This window comes from Indicator indicator, chromosome 1 (assembly GCF_027791375.1).
Source record: "Indicator indicator isolate 239-I01 chromosome 1, UM_Iind_1.1, whole genome shotgun sequence".
NCBI lineage: Eukaryota > Metazoa > Chordata > Aves > Piciformes > Indicatoridae > Indicator > Indicator indicator.
In genome coordinates this window covers 33549441-33573378 of record NC_072010.1, presented here as the reverse complement: position 1 = coordinate 33573378, position 23938 = coordinate 33549441, and the positions used below count along the sequence as shown (strand labels likewise).

At 40.8% G+C, this 23938-nt stretch overlaps 1 protein-coding gene across 1 annotated transcript; it reads left to right on the top strand.

The window, feature by feature from the left end:
- The first annotated feature begins 894 nt into the window (after positions 1–894).
- TNFSF11 (TNF superfamily member 11) lies at positions 895–22571 on the top strand. Its single transcript, XM_054388966.1, has 5 exons — positions 895–1116; positions 7967–8134; positions 14702–14747; positions 14830–14928; positions 22150–22571. The coding sequence occupies exons 1-5, from the start codon at positions 895–897 to the stop codon at positions 22569–22571; spliced, it is 957 nt and encodes a 318-aa protein (XP_054244941.1).
- The last annotated feature ends 1367 nt before the right edge of the window (positions 22572–23938 follow it).

Genomic DNA, 23938 nt, shown 5'->3' with positions numbered 1-23938 from the left:
GCCCGAGGACCTGGACCAACGAAAGAAGCCAGGGCATAACAGAGAGAATCAAGAATCAAGAATCAAGAATCAAGAATCAAGAATCAAGAATCAAGAATCAAGAAGGTTGGAAGAGACCTCAAGGATCATCGAGTCCAACCTGTCACCCTACACCTCATGCCTATCTAAACCATGGCACCAAGTGCCACGTCCAATCCCCTCTTGAACACCTCCAGGGATGGTGACTCCACCACCTCCCTGGGCAGCACATTCCAATGGCCAACCACTCTCTCTGTGAAGAACTTTCTCCTCACCTCCAGCCTAAACCTCCGGGTGCACACTGCTTCCAAGCATCCCGGAATTCGGGGGGAAAGGACCCTCCAGATGCGACCACACCTGATAGGGCCGTCCGGTGTGTTGCAAACCTGAGAGGGGGCAAAGATGTGGAGGGGACAAGAACCTGGAAGGGGGTAAAGAGGGGGAGGGGACAATGGGACGGCGGCCGGCAGGAGCCAGGGGCTCCCCGTACTTTGTTCAGTCATGGTGGAGGGGAGGCGAGAAGTTTCACTCTGCGAGGAGCAGCAGGGCTAACCGCGATCGCTGGGCGACCGGCCCGGTAGTGGAGGTCGGGGCTCCGGGGGCAGGGGCGGGCCCGACCCGACCCTCCCGTCGCGGTCCAGCGGGGGCCGGTCTCTGCTCGGGGAGGGCAGACGAGGAGGGGGCGGTGGTGATGTGTGTGTGGCGGCGGGGACGGGGCGGCAGAGGCACGCCGCCTGGGGCTGATTGGCTGCCCAGTTTATAAGAGGTGCCCGGCCGGGGCAGCGGGGTTGTTTGCCGAGGTTGGGGAGCTCCGTGGAACCGCTGGCCGCTTGTGGAGCCGTCTGAGCGGAGCGGTGCAAAGTTGCCCGCGGAGCGATGCGGCGCGCCAGCCGAGACTACACCAAGTACTTGCGCGGCTCTGAGGAGCTGGGCAGCGGCGCCGCCCACGAGAGCGCCCCAGCGCCGCCACCTCCGCCGCCGCTGCCGGCTCACCCGCACCCGCCGCCCGCCTCCCGCTCCCTCCTCGTCGCCCTTGTCCTCCTGGGATTGGGGCAGGTGGTCTGCAGCGTCGCCCTCTTCCTCTACTTCCGAGCTCAGGTAAGCGTCTCCTCTGCTGACCGCCCGGAGGCGGCGGCGAGGTGAGGAGGTTGCCGCTGTGTGAGGCAGCGGCTGGGCCGGGCAGCAGAGGCTGCCTCGCACCTTTCTGAAGGGAAAGAGGGCCTCCCGTCGGTGGGGCTGAGTCGATTAAACAAACAAACAAACAACAACAACTACAAAAAGGGGTCAGAGAACACCTGCTCTGAAGTTGGCCCAACCTTGAGAGGGATTGGGCTGAATGACTCCTAGTACGGCTGCCTGGCCTGTGCTCTGGCCTTTGCTGTCCCTTGGTCGCTGGAGATGTTAAGTCTTAGGTGTAATACATTGGCCTGCGGGTGTATTTTGGGGTTTGTCAGCGAGGTCGAACATGAGAAGTCCCCGGCTCAAAAAGCAGCTTTAATGGTCCTTCACCTGACGTCTTAGATTTTAATGACCAGCTTTCAGTTGTTCACTAGAGAAGGATTAGACATGGTTGAGGTCTTTGGCTGCCACAAGTGCTTCACCAGTGGGAGAAATGGCTGTAAGGAAAAACAGCCACCACAGAACACCACTTAGAATCCTTTGTCCTTCAGACTGCATAAGGGCACTGGGCAGCAGCATCTGTGTGCTAGCAGGCATTGGCCAGAGTTGTCTTCTGTGGCTCAGAAACTCATTTCAGAGAGCCTGTGCCCTTTGCCAGCCAGGCCTCAAGCCTGCCAGAGGATGCTTCAGAAGAGGCAGCAGTGCACACAGAAAGGAGCACAGAGAGGTACTGCTGTGGGGGAGATAAGGTGGCTAGCGGTTAGGCTTTCAGAGAGAAGAGGAGCCTGCTTCTTGGAAACGACTTGCCTTGCGGGCTAGATCCACTTACTGCTGTGTCTCTTAGCCTGCATGGCTTCTCAGAGGAAGTGGGGGGCTGCTGGCTGGTTGTTTCTCAAGGCTAAGTGTTGACTTTCTGCTTGTTTTTTTCACTGGATGCTAATTAGTTCTGTTAATGCTTGTCTCACTGCCTTCATGGAAGTGGTACTTCTGTTGTGTGTACTTTTCATTTGAAGTTAGTGGTGAGTGGAAACCAGTTGCTTTCGGTTTACTTTCTAGGTAGATGCCCTTGATTTTGATGTAGCAGCCTGGATTTCTTAAAAAAGTGCACTCTAAAAACAGATATCGCACGAATGTACACCCACTTGAACAGATGAATGACTATCAAATATACAGGATCATTTATTATGCAGACCAGTTTGTATTTTCTTACCGACAATGGTTTTGTGCTTGCCATTTTTACAAAAAAAAAAAAAAAAAAAGGAACAGCAGTACAGTACTTAGTTCATCATGTTCCATATGCTTCAGAAGAGTGACACTTAATTTCTGGGACTCATTGTAATGTAGCTTAAAGCTAGTTGTTTGCTTGACAGTGAAATAAATTAGTGCCTACTTTGGCTTTTGGCAGAAAAATGTTTTTCGCTCCAGATCTGCATGAACATGAAATGACATCTTTGTCAAAACATAGCTCATATAAATGCACAACTGTACTAGAGACCCACTGCAATCAAAACGACTGATAATCAAAGTATACTTTTGGAAAACTATTCTGCCATTCATTTTATCTTCCACTTCCCCCTATTAAGGACCCTTTCTGATAGATTCGTGTCAGTGCTTCACTGGCTCATGGCTAAAAAGGCTAAAATAGGCCAAAAAGAGCATTCCTACCATAATGGCTATTTTTGTTTTGCTTCCTTAATTAAAAATATACTTAGTCCAGGTGTAATTCTGTATTTGGCATCTGAATTCTCTTGCCAGTTTCTTGTTCCTGCAGATTTGAAGTAATTCTGTTGGATGGAGTCCTTTGTAAACTTGAACTTCTGAAACATGAAAGAGATGATGTAGCTAGATGTAGACTTGACTGAAGTCATTGCCTGAAAAATTTCTAATGGAGAAAACGTCATATTTGCCATCATTGAATAGAATAGTATACACAATAAGTATACTGCTGAAGAAAGTACATAATTCAAAATAATAAGAAGATATGGTAATCCCTATTTATTCACCAATTTCTTCTTGGTGAATAAGATAGTTGGAAAAATATAGTGGGTCCTGTGGAAGTCTTATTTAATGTCTTGCACATTATTTATATGGGACATAATCTGACCTTTCTTTCTTCTGAAGAGGTTGCTATCAAATATATTAAACTATCTCAGTTTGTACTTTACAGTAAAAATTTCATCTGTCCAAATTTGATCAAAAGAATTGAATTGTTTCTTTGGAGAATTGCCCAAGGGTGAATTAGCAAGATTTGACTATATAGGCTGATACTAAGAATTTAAAAGCTCTTTAAAACTCTGCCTAAGAGGCTGAATAAACTCTGACTCAGTTTTACCATACACATTTTATGTGTATTTGCATAAAATCGTTTGGGTTGGATCATGACACAATATGAGCTGAGACAATAGTTGAGGTTTTGGTTTTCTCTTAGTTTTGTTTATTTTGTGGCTTGAGCATTTGGAATTTCACAAGACATAACTGACACTAGATTTTCATGGGTAAACACATGCTCGTGGCCAAGAAATAATGCAGTGCAATGCAAATGGGACAATGAGCTGGAGCATCTAAAAAGGAAGAAAAAAAAATTGAGTTTTACCAATATCCTCATATTCTGAAATATACAAACATTAAGAGGCTCTGGCTTTTCTTTTTGTACCTTGTGAAGTACACTGAATCCAAGAAATTAAACACTAACAAAATGCCTTTCAGATTTCATTTAAGGTTTCATGAGTGTTGTAGCACAGTGGCTAACGGAAAACAGCTTGAAAAGGGTCAGTAGCACTCTTTGAAAGCCTGGAAGAAACCCTTCTTGGTGGTTAAGAAAAGTCATGGATTGCAGAGTGATATTTGATAATCTGAAAATTGGTTTGAGTTTGAAAATAAGTCTGAGTATAAACATGAAACATTTATTGTAAGGAGTACAGAATGTGATACCGCAACACTCTGCATAATTGAGGAAGTGTTTAATATGTAAAGGTGGATGGAATGAATTGTATCTTTTAAAACCAAACTGAATTTTTTTAACATTGGAAAACTGTGTCTTCATTCTGTACATTTATTTGGTCTCACCCACAATGCTTGAGTTCATTTTGGCTGCCTTGAGTTGGGTAAGAAGAATCCCAGACACAGATGGAGCTAGAATGATGACTGATGCAGAAAATCAAGGGGCGCTAAAAGATTTCATCTGATTCCAAGGTCAGACATGATGGATGTATACACAATAGTAACATAGGAAATATAATCTAGAGACTCCTCTGTTTTAAATAGGTTAATTTCTCTAGAGTATTTAGCTTACTTAACATGTGATAAAACTTCCTCCAATAATTTTAGTTGCATCTTGATGTTTCTTCCTGGTATTAATACTTTATGACTTATGCTGAAGGTTTCTGTGCCTTGCAAGTTAGCAAGCTGCTTCCTTTAGACCATTCTGGTATTTTATTTGACTCTTCAGAGGTTCTTCTCAAAAAATATCCTTGAAAATTTTTCTGTGCATCACAGTTTTGATCTCGATGTTTGGTAATAGCAGTTTAGTACAGGATGTTTATAAAGATACAAGATGCAGGATTTCTGAGAATGCCTTTTCAGACAAGAGAGCTAATTTCCATGGTTAAATGTGGTGAAGATTAGGTATTCTTTGAAAAAGGTAAGGGCAGTCAGGTAGGTTAGTGAGTCCCAGCATCAGAGCTTTACCTTATCGAACAATCTCTAGAGACTTGCAGTTTTTCAGAATGGGCTGCAGAGCTTGAAGTTGCTGAAGTTATCAGTTGCAGTTTCCATTAAGCCTTTGATCTTTTAACTGTAGGTACAGAGATGGTGGTTTTCTGCCTTAAGCCTTCAGCAGATAAACTCTAATCCAAATAAGTGCTTCTCTACAATCTGTGGTTACTGCTCTGGCACAGGGTTGTGTGACACCTTTGACTGATTGCTGATGGGTGATAGCTGCAAGTTTATGCTATGTGTGATTTGTCATGTGTGATTTGTCATGCTGGATGCTTTACAAATTTCATGAGCTTTGTGTTGTTCAACCTAGTTTTCTTTTCTAGTTTTCAGATGAGTTTAAATGAATCCAAAATGGGGATAATAGTCTCTCACTCTAGCAGAGTTACTGATAAAAATGAGTTTCTAGTAGCAGTTATTTGCTGTAGCTTTCTGTCTTCTGTAATATGTGTGGAGGAGAGAAGACTTAGATATGCACATCCTTTTGAAGGCCCTAATTTACTCAGGTCTCTAACAATCCTAACATAAGAGGTTACATCTGGAATAATGGGCCCTATTTTGGGTCCCTCAGTACCAGATGCATGTCAGCAAACTGGAGAGAGTCCATCAGAAGACAGCTGTGATAGCTAGGGTCCCTAGTGTATCGGAAATGGAGAACTGGATTCACTGGACCTAACAAAGCAGACTGAGGTGAGGGAAGCTAATAATTTGGTTTAGTTACCAAAAGATGGAGCCAGGCTTTCCAGAAATGCATAGCAAAAAGAGGCACAGTTGTAAACTGCAGCAAGGAGAACAGTAGCTGGACATTAAGACTACTGTTTTTATATAATAAAAGTGGTTAAATCATTGAATAGTTTGCCCAGAGAGGTTGAAAGTCTCCATCAGTGAAGATTCTACAAAGTTTATCTAGATAAGGCCGTGACCAACTTGCCCTAAGTTACAAGTTCGCCCTTCTTCAAGCATGGGGCTGGACCAGAGACCATTAGAGGTATCTTCCAACCCAGGGCATTCTGTATTAGCTGTCTTCTAGCAGCTGTTGGTAAATGTTTTGTGCTTCACTTTTTTCCTTTAAGTTTACAGTTGATTTTCTGAGTTCCAGATACTAGTGGAACGTACTGGAAGAGATGCGTTTTCAGGTGCAGTTGTACGGCTGGTGCTGCCTTACTGCTCTTTTATTTCTTTGCCTTACCCTGTACTGGCTCTGATGCTCATCTGATACCTGGAGTTGGTTTCAGGGTGCTGATCTTTCAGAAAGTAAGACCAGAAAAAAATTGTCTCAGGTTGTTGATTGAGAAGAGGAGACTGGGAACCAGGAATGAAATTTTGTGGTGAGGATGAGTGCACAGAGCTGCTGGTTTAGATCAGATTAAACAGTTTTGTTAATGGATCTGCACTGCTCTAGGTGACTTGAGAAGTCATTAGTGTAGTTTTCAGTGCTTAATTCTTAGAGCTGTAATGGCTATACACAGTTTTTCTTTTGGATTCATCTGTCAGGCCACCCCAAGAAGATGTTAACTGCCTCCAATTCTGTCCCACTACTCAGAGCTGCAGCATCTTCTGATCTTCAGGTGAATCTTTTCTGACCTGTTTTGTTCCAAACCTGCAGGCAGAACTGAGACAGCTAAACCAAGTCACACGAACTGATATTAGTATGAATGAATTGGGGAAACAGCTCTCATTTGGAGACTTCAGCAGAAGTATGGTGGTGGAGGAGGCAGCATTTGGTGTTGCCATCTGTGCAAAAAATGTTTCTCTAGAGCATGTGCCTGTTGGATGGCTGCCTGCCTGGTGTAGGCTTAAATTCGCCTCTATAATCCTAAGTTTATGCTTTTTAAAGTTAATTTGGTTCTTTTATAGTGTCAGGGAATCAGATTTACGTTTTTGTGAACAAATGATGTAATGTGTTTGATTCACTCTGGCTGCTTTGTATTGTGCAAAACTTCCTTGTGATGTTCTGTTTTGTTCAGTGGTGTGTTAAAGGAAACTGAACATTGGTGAGGCACTATCCACAACATCATGGCATTCCCTTGTTGTCATTACAAATAATACCTTCCGTACCTCTCAGATAGTTAGTTTTTCATCTTTTGCAGAACGGTAGGAGTAAATTAGACCAGATGATAGCATTCAAAAACTTGGACAAGGTTTTGAGTACACAAACCCTTCTTCAGAGCCTGAAGTAAAAGCAGAATAAATACAAATTGAGAACAAATGCTGAGAGTCTTATGCCATCTCTGAAAGGCAATGGTTAATATCTCTTGAGTGTTAAGTCTATGGAGTGTGGGCAGAGAAGGTGAAACAGCTTAAATTTTTTTAATGCAGTTAAACTCTGCTAAAACATGATCCAAATCCTTGAAATGTCCTTCCAATTTATCTAACTGACATAATTAAGGAGTATTCTAAACTTGCAGTCTAAAAGTATACTTGATTCAATCAGGAAGCTTGATTGCTAAAAATATCTTGCAGGTACTCTAAATTTTCCAGGCTTTGTCCCATGAAGGGGACATGTTTTGCAGTACTGTTTATTTCATTTTTTTGGTCTTTCTGAATTTGTGCTGTCTTACTTGGTGACTGCTTCATGCATCAATGCCTCTTGCTCACAAAATAGTTTCAACGAGAAGTGGCTCCTGTTCTTCTGTTTCTCCTCTTGGAAAGGATGTGCTAGGTGCTGTACATACTTTCCCCAAGTTCCTCTACTTGTCATTTGTGTGTCATCTTGCAAACTATACTTTTTAGAGATAGGACAGCTGTGTATGTTAACTGCTAAAATAATTGTGATGTTGCACTGAGTAGTAAAAAAATGGAATTGAAGATTATCGATTTTACAGTAAGAGTGGAATTTATCTTTAACTCTTGGAAGTCACATACCTAGCATGAACTAATGAACTAGACAGCTCCGGAAGATAATTCATTTTCCTGTCACACATGCTTGTTGGGTGAAATTAGCCTTGATATGGAGAACTTTTTCACTCTTCATTGTTTACAATGAAAGTTTAGATATTAAATTTGTCTAGATCCCAAACTTTTAAATGGTGGAAAATTATCCCTGACTAAAATGCTCTTAATATCTGTTGGACAGATACTTAAAACTGTGATTGTGTTTGTATTTTTGTTTCAGATGGACCCTACTAGAATTTCAAAAGAACACGCACACTGTGTCAGAACACTTTTTGGACATCAAGAAAATACAGATTTGCATGATACATCCTTTGAAAGTCAAGAAGTGAAGTTAATGCCAGAATCATGTAGAAGCATGAAACAAGCTCTCCAAAGAGCTGTGCAGAAGGTAGGTGGCAGACAGACCGTGTGTTTCTCGTGTGTTCCTTTATTTTGTGCTCCCGTTAAACTTAATATTTTTTCCAACACCTGTATTCAGAGGTAAGTTCTATAGAGATTTTCTGTTGTCAGAATAATACCTGAAGTTGCATCCAAGATCATATTGCGTTTGGTCATGAACCTGGTAGTGGTTAACCAATTCTGAATTCAAAACACATTTACTATGCTTGCAGTGAGTTGATTTGCCATTCTGACACTTTGACAGGCTAAAATACTAGTCATTTATCCTAATATTTGTATAGGTTTGCCAGCACTTTGGATGTTCATAAAAATGGACAGTTCCACTTCCATCTTCCTGTTTCCAACAAGATTCTCCCAAGTCAAGATCATCAACAAGGAATATATTGCCTGAAAGACAGAGGAGATAACATTTGCTCATGTGTCTTACTCTTTCTTCAGCCCAAAATGGGGAATAGTATTGCCTTTTTATTTTCTTTGCTCACTTTGCCAATTCTGTCTTAACAGAACAGAGCTGGCAGAAGAGCTACTTTGCCATAGCACAGTAACTGGGCAGTCTTTAAAGCCCAACAATTGAGTATGACAGCTTGTTCCTGAACACAACTGAAGTAGTCAGCTGAAGAAGTCAGCCCTAGTGAAGAAACCTAGTCAAGCTGGATATGTCATAATCACCTCATTCTGCAGTTACTGCCTTTGATCTCTTTGTGTGTTCATTATAGTGTTTAGTGCTAATTATGGGCTATTTAACAGCTGAATATCTGCTATGGTATTTGGTTTTCTTGGCTTACCAGATCCATTAAAATTTTACATATTCACATCTGCCTAGGACTGTCAGTGTTTTGTAGAGAACACTACATTAGATTTGAGCTGAAATCACATACACTTTATAGAGTGAATTGCACTTGAGTTAATTATATAGTACTTTAATTGTGCTCATGTAGTATTTGCTTTTAACACAGTACCCTGAGTGACAGATCTTTTTCTGAAAAAAAAAAAAAAAAGGAACCTGGGAGTTCTTCTTTTGTTTTTTCCTAGCCACCTGCTTAAAAAATTTAAAGGGAAAAAAAAGGGGGGAGGGGTAACTGTAGGATTAGTTCTTTCCTCCAGTATTTTATAGAGGCTCATACTATACCTACTTCTGTTCTGTATGCTGGTACTAGGCTGCTTGTTCATGGATCTCCCATGACAGAGTAAGGAGCGTGTTACAGTAAGTGAATGGGAAGCCATGTATTCTGGTTGTTCAGTGCTGGTTACTCAACAAAGGCCTTGGCTTTAGCTGAGGCTGCATATCCTGCCATTCTGGATGGAGTTTAAATGCTGCAATGTCCGTGGCCAGGATAAGTAGTGAGTAGGGATAACTTTTTTGGCTGATGAACATTAGTTTGAGAACAATAAAGATTCCCTTGCCAAAGTAATCAGGTTCTGAATTTCCTCTGAATGCAACAGAGTGTATTAAGCAGCTACATCAGTTTTCTGCACTCTTTGCTGTCATTTATTGGTCGTGCAAAGAAAAATGCAGATAGAAAAATGCTTGCCTGGGGCTAAATTTGCACCTTTTAGCATACAAGAGAAGTGACAGAAACAGTGTTAAGGCAAAAATTTACTTTATCATGTTCTGCCTTTTGTTGACTCTGCTGCAATGAAAGGCAGAGATGGAGCTGAATTTTACTTCCAGGTGTGCTAATTTTATGTGTGAGAATGCAGTTAATGTGACAAAAGGTTTTCTGTTGTCTGTGTTTTATTCACTTCCCTGGAAGAGAATCTAACCTGTGTGTGTTTTAAGAACCAGTCCTTATTTGAATTGGCAGCATGTTAAGTGACTGAAATAGAACACTTTAAAACACTGCTTAGATTTTGTGATTTTTCAGTATTTTGTATTTTGCAATTCAAGCTGCTCAGGAAATGAAAATAGACAGTTCGCTTTTGCTCAGATTGGTAGTCTGGTTACAGCTGTTAGTTTACTGCACTGCTTCTCATCTGTTTTCTTTGCACACCTGTAAACCTAGTGTTTAAATCTAACGTAGAGATTGACATTGAAAATGAAAGTGCTCTTATGAAACCCAGTGCAGTAGGGCTGCAAGGTCAGGTCTAGAAACATTTGTTTCCCCCCCCAAAAAAAAAAAAAAAAAAAGTCAGAATCTAGTGGTGAATTCCTTATCATATTCCAGGATAAAAATACTTACTCAGTAGAAAGCACATTCTCAATGTTGCATGTAAACTTTCAAGCAGACAAATAATACATTTTCCTAGACTGCCTGTTTGCTTAATTTTTTTTCAAATGTAACCCTATGAACCTTTTGGCAGTCCAGATGCGCTAACCACAGTTCTTATGAAGTCTGTCATGAGCCTGAAGTAGAAAAGACTACAAACATATCTTGGGTCAGTCATAAGTAACTTTTCTTGGCAGTATTCCCAGCTTCTAGCAGCTTGAGGAGTTCAGGCATAAACTAGTCTCCCATATGGCAACAGAGTACTTTGCAAGACCTCCAGGGCAGCACTTACAGAGATATCTATACACTTAGCAGACATTTAAAGTGCATGTAGTTATGGACAAACTCATAGTTTCTCAAGGGATTGCTGTAAGTTGTTAAAATTTCACAGTTTCCGTCCTACAATCTTACATGACTTTTTATTTCTGCAGGCAATACACTACTCATTTGGATAGAGCTTGTAGTACTGATCTACAAACTATCTTCTGATGAATGTACTTTCTATTTTGCTTCCTCTCTGATTAACATTCTTTTCCAGCCAGATAGATACTTCCTCATTTTAGCTGAACTTAAAGCATGCAGGTAGTAGAGGAAACAACTGCATAAAGAAGCTTTAGGATCACAGTGTTCAGTGTTCTTTTCTGATTGGCCTCAAGAGACTGCTTACAGCTGTTTGAAGTACATACTGAGTTATTGTAAAAGTCCAAGGAGAAGAAAACAGTTCACAGATGTCACAAGTTCAAATGTAGCCTTATATCCTCAGCGTTGGACATAACTTGATAAGCAAAAATTGGTTTTATGTTGATAGCTGAGATGCTGAGGGCTAAAACCTGCAGCTTGCTGTTGATGAGGAAAGAGTAGTTTTCAACTTTCCAGCACTTAAACCATGATTCTTGCTTTTAAACTGTGAAAGTTTTGCAGCTTCCCAATTGCCTCTTAAGTTTTTTTGGATGAAGGAAAACACATTTTTCATTTTTGTGACTGACTGGTTTGTCTGTTGTTTAAACAGTGACTGGAATATGGGAAGCAAGACAACAGAGTTGACTTAGTGGGCAGTGAGCAAATAATGCGAAGGTGTACAAGTACAACTTATAAAACTAAGAGTGGTGTGATTTTTCTGTACAGTTTTTCTAAAAATAGCTCAACAGCTTGGTAGCACACATGGTTCTGTGGATGGCAGTCTTAAAAGAGGTCACTGGTAATATTTTGTCAGCAGTTCTCATGCCAACATAGCAGTGTCTTAGTGACAGAATCTCTTACTGCTTTCTTCATGGTAGTGTATGTTGTGATTATGTAAAAGATACTTAAAGGTGTTTGGGTGCTAGCTTTTGGTTCCTTGTAAAGATACCAGGACATTTTTCTAATCCTACTAAGAAGCCATGTTTAGACATCTGGATATCTTCAAACATCCCCTGAAAAATGTGATTCTTGAGTCCTTCAGAGTCAGAAGCAAGTACATACTAAAATGTTTTTCAAGGTAGGGTGTGTATCAGCACCTTGGAACTGTAGAATCATGAAGTAAAAAATCAAGATAAGCGTTCAACTATTTATTCTTCAAGAGGAGCCCACAGCTCTATCTCTGTTATCTAGGGACTACTTCATGTATTTCAGCTTCTTTTTGGAAGCATGGGTAACAGAACAGAAAGGAATACCAAATTTTTTGTGGAGCTGGTCAGAATCAAGAACTTGGCACTAGTACAGTGTTTGGAGAACTTGGCTGATGGAGGATTTCTGGTTTCTGGACCCAGGCTAGCCACTACTAATCAAATGAAATGCATACAGAAGAGTTAATGAACATGAGCCAGGCTGCAGCATTCCTCAGTGTGTTCGTGTTGGGCTCAATGTTGTAATGATGCTTGTGTTCCTAATTTCATAGTGGCACAGTTTCAAGAGGAATAGAGGAGAGTGTTCCTCTCAGAGAGAGATGCTCCTAGGAAACTGGAAAGTAGGCTCAAGACCATCAGGACAAAGAGAGTTGTGGACTGAAGTCTTGGGTTGCTGTTCTGCTTACCAGGTGGTGATGTTGCAGATGAACAGCACTACCAACAGTTACAAAGAAAGTAGCTCAGACTGCATTTCATGGGACCACAAACTTTCTGCATGAAAGATGAGCTGAGTCAGGTTGCTAGATCTCATAAGGTGACATACGCAGCTGCTCAAGCCAGAGCATCTTTGGAAATGTGCAGAAGTAGAACTCTGTACTGCTAAGAAAACTAGGTTAAGAGGAGGATAGCAACTGGCTAGTTCAGGCACTTCAAGGGCTGTGCAGTTACTAGCCATGGGATTCTTTTTGTTAGTACCAGTTTAGATAATAATGAGATTAAAATGTACATATTTCTTTTTGGATCTGCCCAGAAGGCTCTCCAAGCAAGGACATTATCACATCTCCCCAAAAGACAGGATTCAAAAGCAGACTTCACATCTGAGAAGTTTCCATTAAGAAAGCAAGAAAGCAAAGGAGCCACCTCTTTCTGTGGAAAGGATTGGGAGTAAGCATGGTGCAGGAATCTGAGTGCGGTCCATCTCCCAGTCTCTTTTACCCTATGTTCTGTTCATTTCAGAACCTTTTGCCGCTCTTTTCTGTATCTAGTACTGACAAATTTTTGTTGTCTTTCTACTTCTGATGAAGTTAAAGAGCTCAAGTGTGGCTAGAGGTTGATGTTTGTGTGCATCTCCTAGAACTGAGCTTCATTTTTGTGCTCCTGGAACTGACATTGAAGTGGGAAGATCAGAGAGGGGAAGTGAATGTAAATGGGGGAGGTGGACATGAGCTTTGTTTCTTTTGAAGTTGCAATTCTGCTTTTCTTATCATCTCTACAGCAGAAAGCGTCTTAATGATTTGTTATCTACAAAATCAGCATATCTCTGCTGAAGTAGTGTGCTTTGATACTCATAATACAACTCCTATTTTATGAAAAGCTGAGGCTTTTCATGTTGGTTTAACATTTAAACACCTACTGAAAGGGGAAAGTGAGAGTGAAAAATGCACTGGCTAAGATGTGACAGCAAAATTACAGGTGTTTTCAAAGCAGTATTTCAAATACTAAAACACTGCAGTGATTGAGAGCACAGTGGAACATTGCTGATCTGGCTAAATCTGAGGTTCATTGCATATACATGGTACTGAAGCAGATGAACAGCAATATGTGTGACTTAGAGATAAAGCAAAGGACCACTCTTAAGTTTTAAAGATGAGATATGGTTTTCTGTCTTCAGCACATTGTTTCCTTTTCCTAAATATTTTCTTGATAGCTCTATGGTATGAGAGGTTCTGAACAGCAAGTAGAATATTGCTCCTGTTTTTTAGAAAACAGAGGTGAAGAGAGTCATGGGGGAACAGAGGGCAGAACTGAGGACTGAAGATTACAGAGACTCAATCCAGGCTTGGAAGAAGAATAGGCTGCTTAGATTTTTGAAAACTGCTGTTTGTGTGTTTTCTGAAGAGGAAAATAGATATGGATTATTAAAAGCAAGGCTTTTTGTGGTTCCTGATGTCTGTTACTTGTGCTGTTCTTAGTTTTGAATAACAGGTTTGATTTGTGTTGAAACTAACCTGTGGTTTTGAAGAATACAGGCTTCCAAACAGATACCCAGTGCACTTGGCCCAGAAGATGCTTAATTCTTCAGTTCCTGCATGCCTTGTTAGAAGAGAGTCTTGATTGTAAAGCCTTGTGGTCTTGCAAGCTTCCCTGTTAGTGATCAAGTGTGAAGGGTGGAGGTTTTCATTCACCTAATTGCTTGCTTCATCATAAATGAAATTCAGAGCTTTCCTTTTCCTTAGTTGTTAGTGTGATTCCACATTAGTCCCTATGTAGAACTGCCTCTTTTGTTACCTTGTGAGCCCATGCAATTAAATCAGTTCATGAATTCTATTTTTTGATGTGGTAGTTTTAGACTTTGCCTTTAAAATTTGTCACAGATCTTGAGCAGAAAGTAGTAAAATGTAAATAATGTTGGGGGGCGGGGGAATTTTCAACCCACCACATTTCAAGTGATGCATTCTTAGCAGTCATTGTTCTGTTTCACTTAGAGAAAGATTCCAGTAAATAGGAAAGGTTGTAAGTGTCCTGTTGTCACTACTTTGATAAGTAGCATAGCAGTCATACACAGCATCATTCCTATCCACTTGTATCAGAAGGATTGGACAGATGGTATTGGCAGCTAAACTGTGTGTTCATATTATACATCATACAAACAGGAGACTATGTATCCCAGGCACCTGAGTATAGTGTAGGTAGAACAGTCCCCACATAAACACACACAGAGTGTTGTAATTGTGCAGACTACCTGCCATACACAGTATTACAAAACCAAGACAACATCAAAGCAATGGCTTTTTCTCATTTTAGGAAGTCCAGCGTGTCATGGCAAGATCACCACCAAGACCAGAAAAAGGTAGGTGCTGGTTTATGAGTAAAAAATATTTTAGTTCTACTAAACTTGTCTTTCTGAGGTAATGCAATTATTTTCTCTGTAGCTGCAATGGAGGCACTAGGAATGGATCTGTACAAGAGAAGCAAACCTGAGAAGCAGCCATTTGCCCATCTGATTATTGATGATAAGAATATTCCATCTGGTAAGTTCCATTTGAACTGAACACTTCCAATGCTACTATAAATGCATTAAACAATGGCGTATATGAAAACAGTTGAGCAATACCAGCAACAGACTGGGATTTCAGAAATGGCTTTGGATGATGCGAATGAATTAGATTCCTTAAAGGATTTCAGAGGCAGCAGGGGGAACGGTAACAGGAGGGTAGCTCCCCTTTGCCTCAGGTATCTGATCTTACATCAGTCTGTTATGTGCTGAATGGCCTCCATTTCAAATGACTACTTTTCATGATCAGGATCTGGGGGCTTGGCCTGCCTCCTTGTCCTGTTTTCAGGTGAGGAATGAAGATACGCATTGAATGCTTTCCTCTGAAATTTCTTATTTTCTTTGGCTAGTAGGGCCCAGCTGGAGTCTTATCTCGCACTCGACATCAGCTATAGATGCACATACACACAGGTGTACACATACACACAGGTGTACACATACACACAGGTGTACACACATGCACACGTACAAGGGTATACCAGTACAAAGATTGGCCAGCATCCCAATCACGCAGGTTGGAAGATGTTTTCCTTCTATTGAGTCTTAAGTTTTTTTTTTCTTTCTGTTGTCAGATGAAGATATGTCCTGTTTTCTGTTGTAAAATTCAAGAATGCCTTATGTCTGCCTATTCAACCTTTCTGAGCAACCCTCTTTTTGTGTGCTGAAGTGTAGTTGAGTCTGTATGCATTTGTATTCAGGGTGGATCTGGAAACTGAGACTCTTCAGTGAATGCACAACACACGTATTAGGTGCCCATCACTGTTAAAACTTGCTATGAAGTGAAGCACATCTTTAATTTAGAGGTGTTGAAAACCTAGAATTGAAGTTCCAATGTCATCAGTATAGCTTGCCTGCAAGTTCCCTGCCCTCTGTGGCTGCATTTTGCTCTCACAGCTTAGGGCTGTATTTATAGCATTTCCTTCTGCTAATGCATGTTGATGAAAGTTTTGTCATATTCCATTCCTTATGATGTTGCAGGGCTGGTAGAGACTTTTTCACATGAAGACTCCCAGGGCTTTCCTGACATTCAGACGTTGCAAAGGTCTGTCTGCATCCACCTAGTGTCTTTCAGTAGCAGGAAGATCAAAAATCATAGCACTGTATTCTGAGCAACAGGGTTTCTGCTCAGTGTGTTGGCTTGGATGCAGTGTGTTTCTGAGCTGTTGAGCAGGGGAAAAAATGATCCTGTGGCTTTTATTGGGTTCTATGGTAAGAACATAGCATTCTTTTATCTTGCCAGTGCTCTTATTCTTTCCCCAAAGTTGTCTTTGGATGGTTTGGGGAATATCCTTGCTAGTACAATATGAGGGAACAAGGCATGAGTCTGCCTTAGAACACTCTCCAGAGGAAAAGATTCATTCTTACAATTTTAAGATATCTTAGCACTGTTTCTTTTTTTGCCCTAGAGCACTGTCATCTGAGATTTGTCTCTCTATTCTCTACACAATAATCATCACTGGTGTGGTAGAAGTAAACCAGAGTTTATTCTGAAGCTATTAGAGTATCTCAAGATGGGAGGGGACATTGATCACCACTGTTGTCTTCCTCTGAAAATATATGCATTCTGCAGTGCTGAACTCCTTAATTAAGCTATGTACATTGATTTTCTGTTTTATATAACCAAACCAGAGGCGAGAGCTGTGCTGAGGCTTGAAGTCTGAGATTTCAGCAGCCTGCATAGTAATACCTTGGTCTTCCTCTGTTTAAAGAGAAGGCACTTCTGTATATAAGGAGTTAGCTTCTTGTGTGGAGGGACAGGATTCTTTCTCCCTTCAAGTGCATTGACATTGCCAGAGTTGCCATTGACAAGATCCAGAGTTTTATAAGATGAGGGCTTAGGCTGCTTGTCAGATGGACGTCAAAACTTCTACAAGCTTTCTTATAGGCTGAAATGTCTCCTCACAAGCTTCTATTTCAGTCAGATTTTGACTTTTGAGATAGGTCAGTAGTAGAAGGTGCACTATCAATAAACTTGTCTTAGCATTTTGTCTTTGTAAGGATTGAATTAGTTTACTAAACACAGAGACAGATAATGTGTATCTACAGAAGTGGAGCATGTCAGTGTCACACTCTGAAATCCACCTTTTCCTGTGGGAGTTTGTTTACTGTCTACCTGGGTGTTGCTGTAAACTGTATTTTTATCAGGGCTAGCAGCTGATAATTTTTGCTGTTCTCCATCACTGGATTACCCTTCTAGGGAGTGATGTAGAAAATCTGTGGGTAATGGCAAGGGAGGCATCATGCTTTCTTGCTCTCTTCACTTCTTTAATAGCACAGGCTGCAGGAACTCTCATAAAGACAGTGCCTGTGACAGCACTCTGCTGTGTTTCTCCTTGGATCAGATCAACCCCTTACCAACGTGATGAGCTGGACATATTTCTTCCTCATCTGGCACATATGGCTTCTACCTCTTTTGGAACAGGGTTGCCAGGATTTTAATCATGAGCATAGCTTGTGGATATTGCAGCAGTGAAGGGCTGCATCCTTATGGATAGCTGGACCTCTGGACCTACTGGTTGTGAGGCACTTTAAGTACCAAGCTCACTGGTATGAGGCAGTACTCACTTGACTGGGTGGCTTAGAGATTAATGACAGGCTTAAAGGAGGAAGAATTTGCCTGAGGGTCACGAGTATTTTTTTTTCTCCCATCCTGTTTCCTCTGACTGTAAATGGCAATTTCTGTTTTCTTTCCCTGATTTCAAACCCCATCCATGAGTCTGGACAGATCTGTTCTCAGTATTTTAAGGTTCTCTACTGTCATTACTCTGACCCAGTATAAACAATATCAAGAAAGAAAAAAATCAGACTTCATCACTGTCAAACGGGTTTATTTTAAGTAGTTTGCCACTGAATACCCTTTGTGAAGGGGCATTGAGCAGTGTCTGTCTTTTTACCTGGTTCACAATTACATCAATCCCCAAATGGACTTTTGCAGCTGGGGGAATTGCTAGGAAGGGGGAAAATAACCCTTCCCAAATCTTGGTGTCTCCACCCATCACTTGGCTGCAGAAGCTGTAGTGGTTTGGCTTGCTGTGTGTATTTTTTAGGTTTGCTGCCTTAGGTTAAAGCTGGATTCTTGCTGGTTGGTTTTTACCAGAGCTCACAATAAATGCTACCTAGGTTTTAAATGAAAACAGTGAATTTTGGTTTATAAATTGATTACAGAAATTAGTCACCATTTAAGGGAGAAACAAACAGAAATAAATATAAATGTTTAATATATCATTTGGGATGTGAATTGATACCTTTAGCTGTCTAAGGAAACACTGTAGTCTTCTGAGCTATTTACAGCCACAGGTTTGGCTTAGCTGCCCTGTGCCTCCAAAACAGTTTTTCAGAGCAAACAGTGCTTTGGTCTGTCCCTCAGGCTTTATTTATACCTGGAAGTTACTAGGATGCAAATTATGAGTGCAGGAGTACTTTCTTCTCTGTTCTTCTCCCATCATTTTCCTTCTTGTTAATTAATTTTATTGAAACTCATTTGTATTAGTCTTAGTTCATGCTCACAAATATCCAAGATTTTATTTAAAATTTGTCTCAAGTTACTAGGACTGTGTTTTACCTTGACTTTTTAAAAAAATGTTTTTTACTATGTCTGGAAGATTATCTTACTCATCTCTCTGACCTCTTCCTTCCCTGTCATAGAATCAGTCAGGGTTGGAAGGGACCACAAGGATCATCAAGTTCCAACCCCCCTGCCATGGGCAGGGACACCTCACACTAGATCAGGCTGGCCAGAGCCTGTCAACATGACCTACCTTGTGCTATTTTTCTCATGGCTCCATAGTAAATTTGTGCTGTGCTGCTGGCTGTGGCCTGTCTCTTCTGAAGCTCTGAACTGTGGCAAAATGTCTGTCTGCCTTGATTAATATAATCATACCATTATAATTTAGGTTGGAAGGGACTTAGAGAAGTTATCTAGGCTAATCCTCTGCTCAAAACAGGTAGGGTCACGTTCCATCATCTCTTGGCCTGTCCCTCCGTCTGACCGTGGATGAATGATACGGAGTTCCCTCAACACCAATACTGTGAACAAACTTCACCAGAAGTCGTTGCTCAGCATCTCAATTACAAGTGACTGTGACACCTATTTTCTCTCCTCCCCCTTCTTCAGCAGGGAATCATGCATTCCCACTAAGGATTTCTTCAGAACCGCTATTTGATTAAGACTGACTACTAAAAGTTTGCTTGCCAGGTGAATCAAATCTGCCTAGCAACTACTCAGTGTGTCACCAGTCAGTCACAGCATTCCAGCATGCCTTTCTGTTCTATCATGCATATACAGTCTCGTCCTGTATCTCTGATATGCCTCTCCTCTGATCCAAGCAGTGATTTCTTGCCTATTCTCCTCATCTTGAAGGTAGCCCAGGCTCCCTGGGGCAGCGTTTCTGGCAGACTTAACACTGTACACAAGAATTTGTACAACTTCCTCGGCTATCCCCAGTGCTTCAGAGGTGCACTCTGGTACCCCTTTCTCAGCAGGTGAATAATTCCAGGCTAAGAGACTTGAGATCTTAGTGCTGCTTCCAATTAATTTGTGGCTTTCAGTGGTTCTTTGGAGGCACTGCACAGAAGACTGCTTCTCTGTATGATCTTGCTTGTTTAATTTCTACCTGGCTGCACCAAAGCCATAGGGAAACAACTATTTATGATCTGCCTTTGACAGCTTGTGCTTTGCTCACATCTTTGGAAGAATGCCAGAAGCTTTGTGATCTGGACTGCCATTAAAGTATTCATCTCACATGCAAAAGTTTCTTGCCCTTGGCAGTTGGGGAAGACTCATAGCTCTCAAATTCCCTTGCCACTACTTTGCCTCGCTTCTTTCTGCACAAACGAATCCAAGAGTCATCATTTTAACTAATTAAATACACCTGGGGCTTTCCCCCAGCATGCTTGTGAGCACCTGTGCTTGGAGGACCGGGCACTGAGGCCCTGACATGTGCCTTGCAAAGTTTGGTGGGAATAGGTTGCTTTGGTTTGGTGCTGGGAGAATAAGGTACTGAATATTTCAAGCAGACGTTTAGACTCACTGAGAGCCTAAGATGTAAGGTCCTCTGGTGCTTGTGTGGACCCACTGCTCTGGGAGGGAGAAAATGGAGTTAGTCTTGTGTGTTGAAAACTGCTAGTGGTTAGGAGGACAAGTTTGCCATTAACGCTCATCTGTTGTATTATGCCCTGTGTATTAAATTCAATAAATGGTAGTGTCAGTGGCTTGTGTGTATCAGGAAAGATTAGGGCCTCTGTGGCTTTCTCAGGACAGTCCTGTGTTTCCTCTGTGTGCCTTGTCTGAATCTTCTCTTCCCGCTGTTGCCTATTCCTCAGTTTTTGCAGGCAGGGGCTGTGAGATGAGGTGAGTGTTACAATGGGATGGAGGCAGGGACTGTGGAGTGTGTGCTTTGGGGCATGACCCTCAAGAGAAAATGCTGTGATAAACTTCTACATAATAGACATGCTGTAGTAGCAATGCTGTCTGGACTAGTGTGGCAGGCTGCTTATTAACACTGTGCTACCAAATAATGTGTCAGATGTGATCAGGTTTGGAAGGAAGACTCAAACGCTCTCCTCAGAGTGCAACCTCCTGCCTTCCAGGCCTTATCTTAGCACAGCCTCAACAGTAGTATCTAAATGGAAGGACATCTATGACTGGACCAGGTTAAAACCTGCAAGAGATGATACAATGTGGCTACTTGGTCACAGTGTCCAGAAGGTGCCTTTTGGACCATAGTTCCCAGGGTACTTTTGTACCTCTCTATGTGAAGTTGGCTTTCAAATAACACTACTGAGCTATGAGCAAATCAAACCATCTCCAGTCGTTCCATTCCTTCTGTTCTCTTCAAAATACATTCTGTCACCTTAACAGATAGGGAGATTTACCAGGCCACCATCATGTGGGGAGAGTGGAAAAGGCTTACTTGTACCTGTTAGAAGGAATTCAGTAGTGCTTGTCTACATATGGTAATTGTATTATTTGTTGTTTTTGATAGTCAGATTTGGTAACTGTCATAGAATCATAGAATCAGTCAGGGTTGGAAGGGACCACAAGGATCATCTAGTTCCAACCCCCCTGCCATGGGCAGGGACACCTCACACTAGATCAGGCTGGCCAGAGCCTATATGTGTGCTTTGATTCCCACACACACGATCTTCTATGGAGAGACAGAATATTATCTTCATTTTTGTTCCTAATTTCTGGATCTCCAGTTTAAGACAACTCGAAGAGAACTGTTCTCTTCCAAGCATGGAATATCTGCTCATTGTTTTCTAGTCTGAAACTTAAGATACTTCAAAATAAATAAGAAAAGAGCAGAGCATTGAGTCACATTTGTCTTCCTAAAGCTCTTTTTCTAAGACCTCCACTGGATAGTAGACAAATAATTTACTCCCTGAATGGCTATAATTTCCCAGTTCTAAGTTTTTGTACAGTTACCAAAGAATTAGGATTATGCTGTGGGTCACTATCCTACATTTCTAGGATATGACTAAACCACACTGTGGACCCTCAATGTGGTACATGCAAGCACTGGGTTAAATCTAAATATCGGTTTTGCATAAAAAGATTTGTTATGTCATACATACTTGAGATGCTATCTGAGCTTCTTGTTGCGTATTACTAAAGACACATAATTTTACTGATTTTTTTTTTCCTCCTGTTTTTTTCATGTTTTCAAATGAAAATATCTTTGCCTTTGTAACACTACAGTGACAGGAACATAAAACATGGGATTTCCTAAGCTTTCTCTCTGAGAAATTATCAGTTTAACTTGCTTTCAGATTTTGTTTAGCTACACACAGGTTAAAGACTGATAACAAGATTTGCTGTTTTTCCATTAGTAATTTTTCTTTCCAAAGTCTTCTCAAGTGTTTGTTACTGAGATAAAGTTTTAGGTCAAAGGCTGGTTCTGTACGAAGCTTGTTGCATGGTTGCTTAGTGCAATCAAATGCTTGTCCAAGAAAGTGTTTTGAACCGTGGTCCAGCAGATGTTCTAGTGGGAGGGCAGACAGCTATAACCACCAAGCCAAATATGGTAGGATGTGATGAAAAAAGTAAATTTCTTATGAATTTTTTACCGTAATTGTCTAATAATTGCTTTATACTTTGTAACTGTAGTTGCTATTGATTAAAAAACCTGGAGATTGCTTTCTAAATGTTGGAATTTGTTAAATGTTTATAATTTTTTTTTTTCCTTCCCCTTTTCAGGAACTCGCAAAGTGAACCTCACATCCTGGCATCATGACAAAGGCCAGGCAAACTTATCGAATATGACATTCAGTGATGGAAAACTGATGGTCAATCAAGATGGTTTTTACTACCTTTATGCCAACATTTGTTTCAGGCATCATGAAACTTCAGGAAACCTGACTAAAAGAGGGCTTCAACTGATGGTGTATATGATCAAGACAAACCTTAAAATAAGGCGCTCTGATGTGTTGATGAAGGGAGGAAGCACCAAATACTGGTCAGGGAATTCAGAATTTCATTTTTATTCTGTGAATGTAGGAGGGTTTTTTAAATTAAAGTCTGGTGAAATGATAAGCATCCAGGTATCAAACCCATTGCTACTGGATTCTTCACAAGAAGCAACTTATTTTGGGGCTTTTAAAGTTAGGGATTTAGACTGAATCTTTCCTTAGAGTGCGGAAAATTGTTTGAGGTTTTTAGTGGTCCAGAAACAACTTGAAGACGGAACTGAAAGTCTTTTACAACCCAGTTGCCTCTTTATAAGCCATATATCTCTCAAGACACATTTTTGCTCTGTACTGATTCCAGTGGGAGTCCCACAAATGCACAGAAGGGCAAAATGACATTGTTGTTTTGATTCCATCCTAAGAGTTTTACTTCATATGTCTCCACTGGCTTCAGTATAGTCATTATGGACTCTTTGTTGTAGTTCAAATCTGAGCAATTAATATTATGGAACTTCTGCTTCCAAGTTCTGCCCTGGCTTTTTATCTTGTGCTATGCTTACTAGTTTTGGCACAAACGTAGAGCAGGACAGAACTTGGCTCCCAACTTGCATTAAGGGCTCAACTTTGCTTGGAGTTGAGCATCCTGACACTGAGACAGCAAAGATTATGAAAGTATGACTAATCCCATTGCATTTGATGTGGCTTTTCACGTGCTGAGTTAAGACTGTTCTTGCTTTGCTAGAATAGGGTTGGAGAGATCAGGCCACGGCAGAAATTAGTTGCAGAACACCTAAACAACTCAACTTGAGTTTTTACCTGATTAAAAGGGTTAATTGCAGCAAGAAGGATGATGATCTGACCTTGCAGTTCTAAAAGGTTAATTACAGGTCATTTTTGTTATTGTTGCACGGTTAATTGCAAATATAGATTGCCCAAACACAGTGTGCCTTAAAGTATGACATCATGCCAGAATCTGCAAAGACATTTTTTTAGACAAAAAGTATGTATTTTTATATTCTGTAATATCTAAAGTTATATTTCAGGTGTAATGTTTTGTGTATAAAAAAAAAAAAAAGGTAAATTATATTGTCCTATAGTATTTGATACAAAATATTTAAAATCTTTTACTGTTTGTATATTTAATGTTTTAAACTGTTTTTAATGTACAGACATGTTGAACTGGTGCACTTTTTAATCCCAATGGGAAAAATTGCAGCTAAAAGAGTTTGTTTGCAATTAGCAAATGTAATATATATATCTTTGTTCTTTTTAACTTAATAGATTTTTGTTAAAACTGTCAGTATTATTGGGAGGGAGGGGATGTCACACCAATGTCATGAATAATTATACCAGAATGCTGGTCACTGGGTGCCTTTCATATCTAGAGGGTAGTTGACATTACAAAGCTGACATTACTCAATGGAAAGAAAGAAAGAAAATCCGTAATAGGCCACAGAAATGGGGCTATTCTAGTTATAGGGGTATTTATAGTTATTGAACAGGCATATTTTCCTACAACAAAATCTGCAAGGTGTAAATTCTGCAATTGAGTAACATCTTCTTTAGCTTAGTTTCCTGAA

Excerpts from the sequence above, each read along its gene's own strand:
- TNFSF11 (XM_054388966.1), top strand. The coding sequence starts at position 895 with ATGCGGCGCGCCAGCCGAGACTACACCAAGTACTTGCGCGGCTCTGAG. Across the intron at positions 8,135-14,701 it reads TCCAAAGAGCTGTGCAGAAG|GAAGTCCAGCGTGTCATGGC; the intron begins GTAGGTGGCAGA and ends TTCTCATTTTAG. Across the intron at positions 14,748-14,829 it reads ACCACCAAGACCAGAAAAAG|CTGCAATGGAGGCACTAGGA; the intron begins GTAGGTGCTGGT and ends TTTTCTCTGTAG.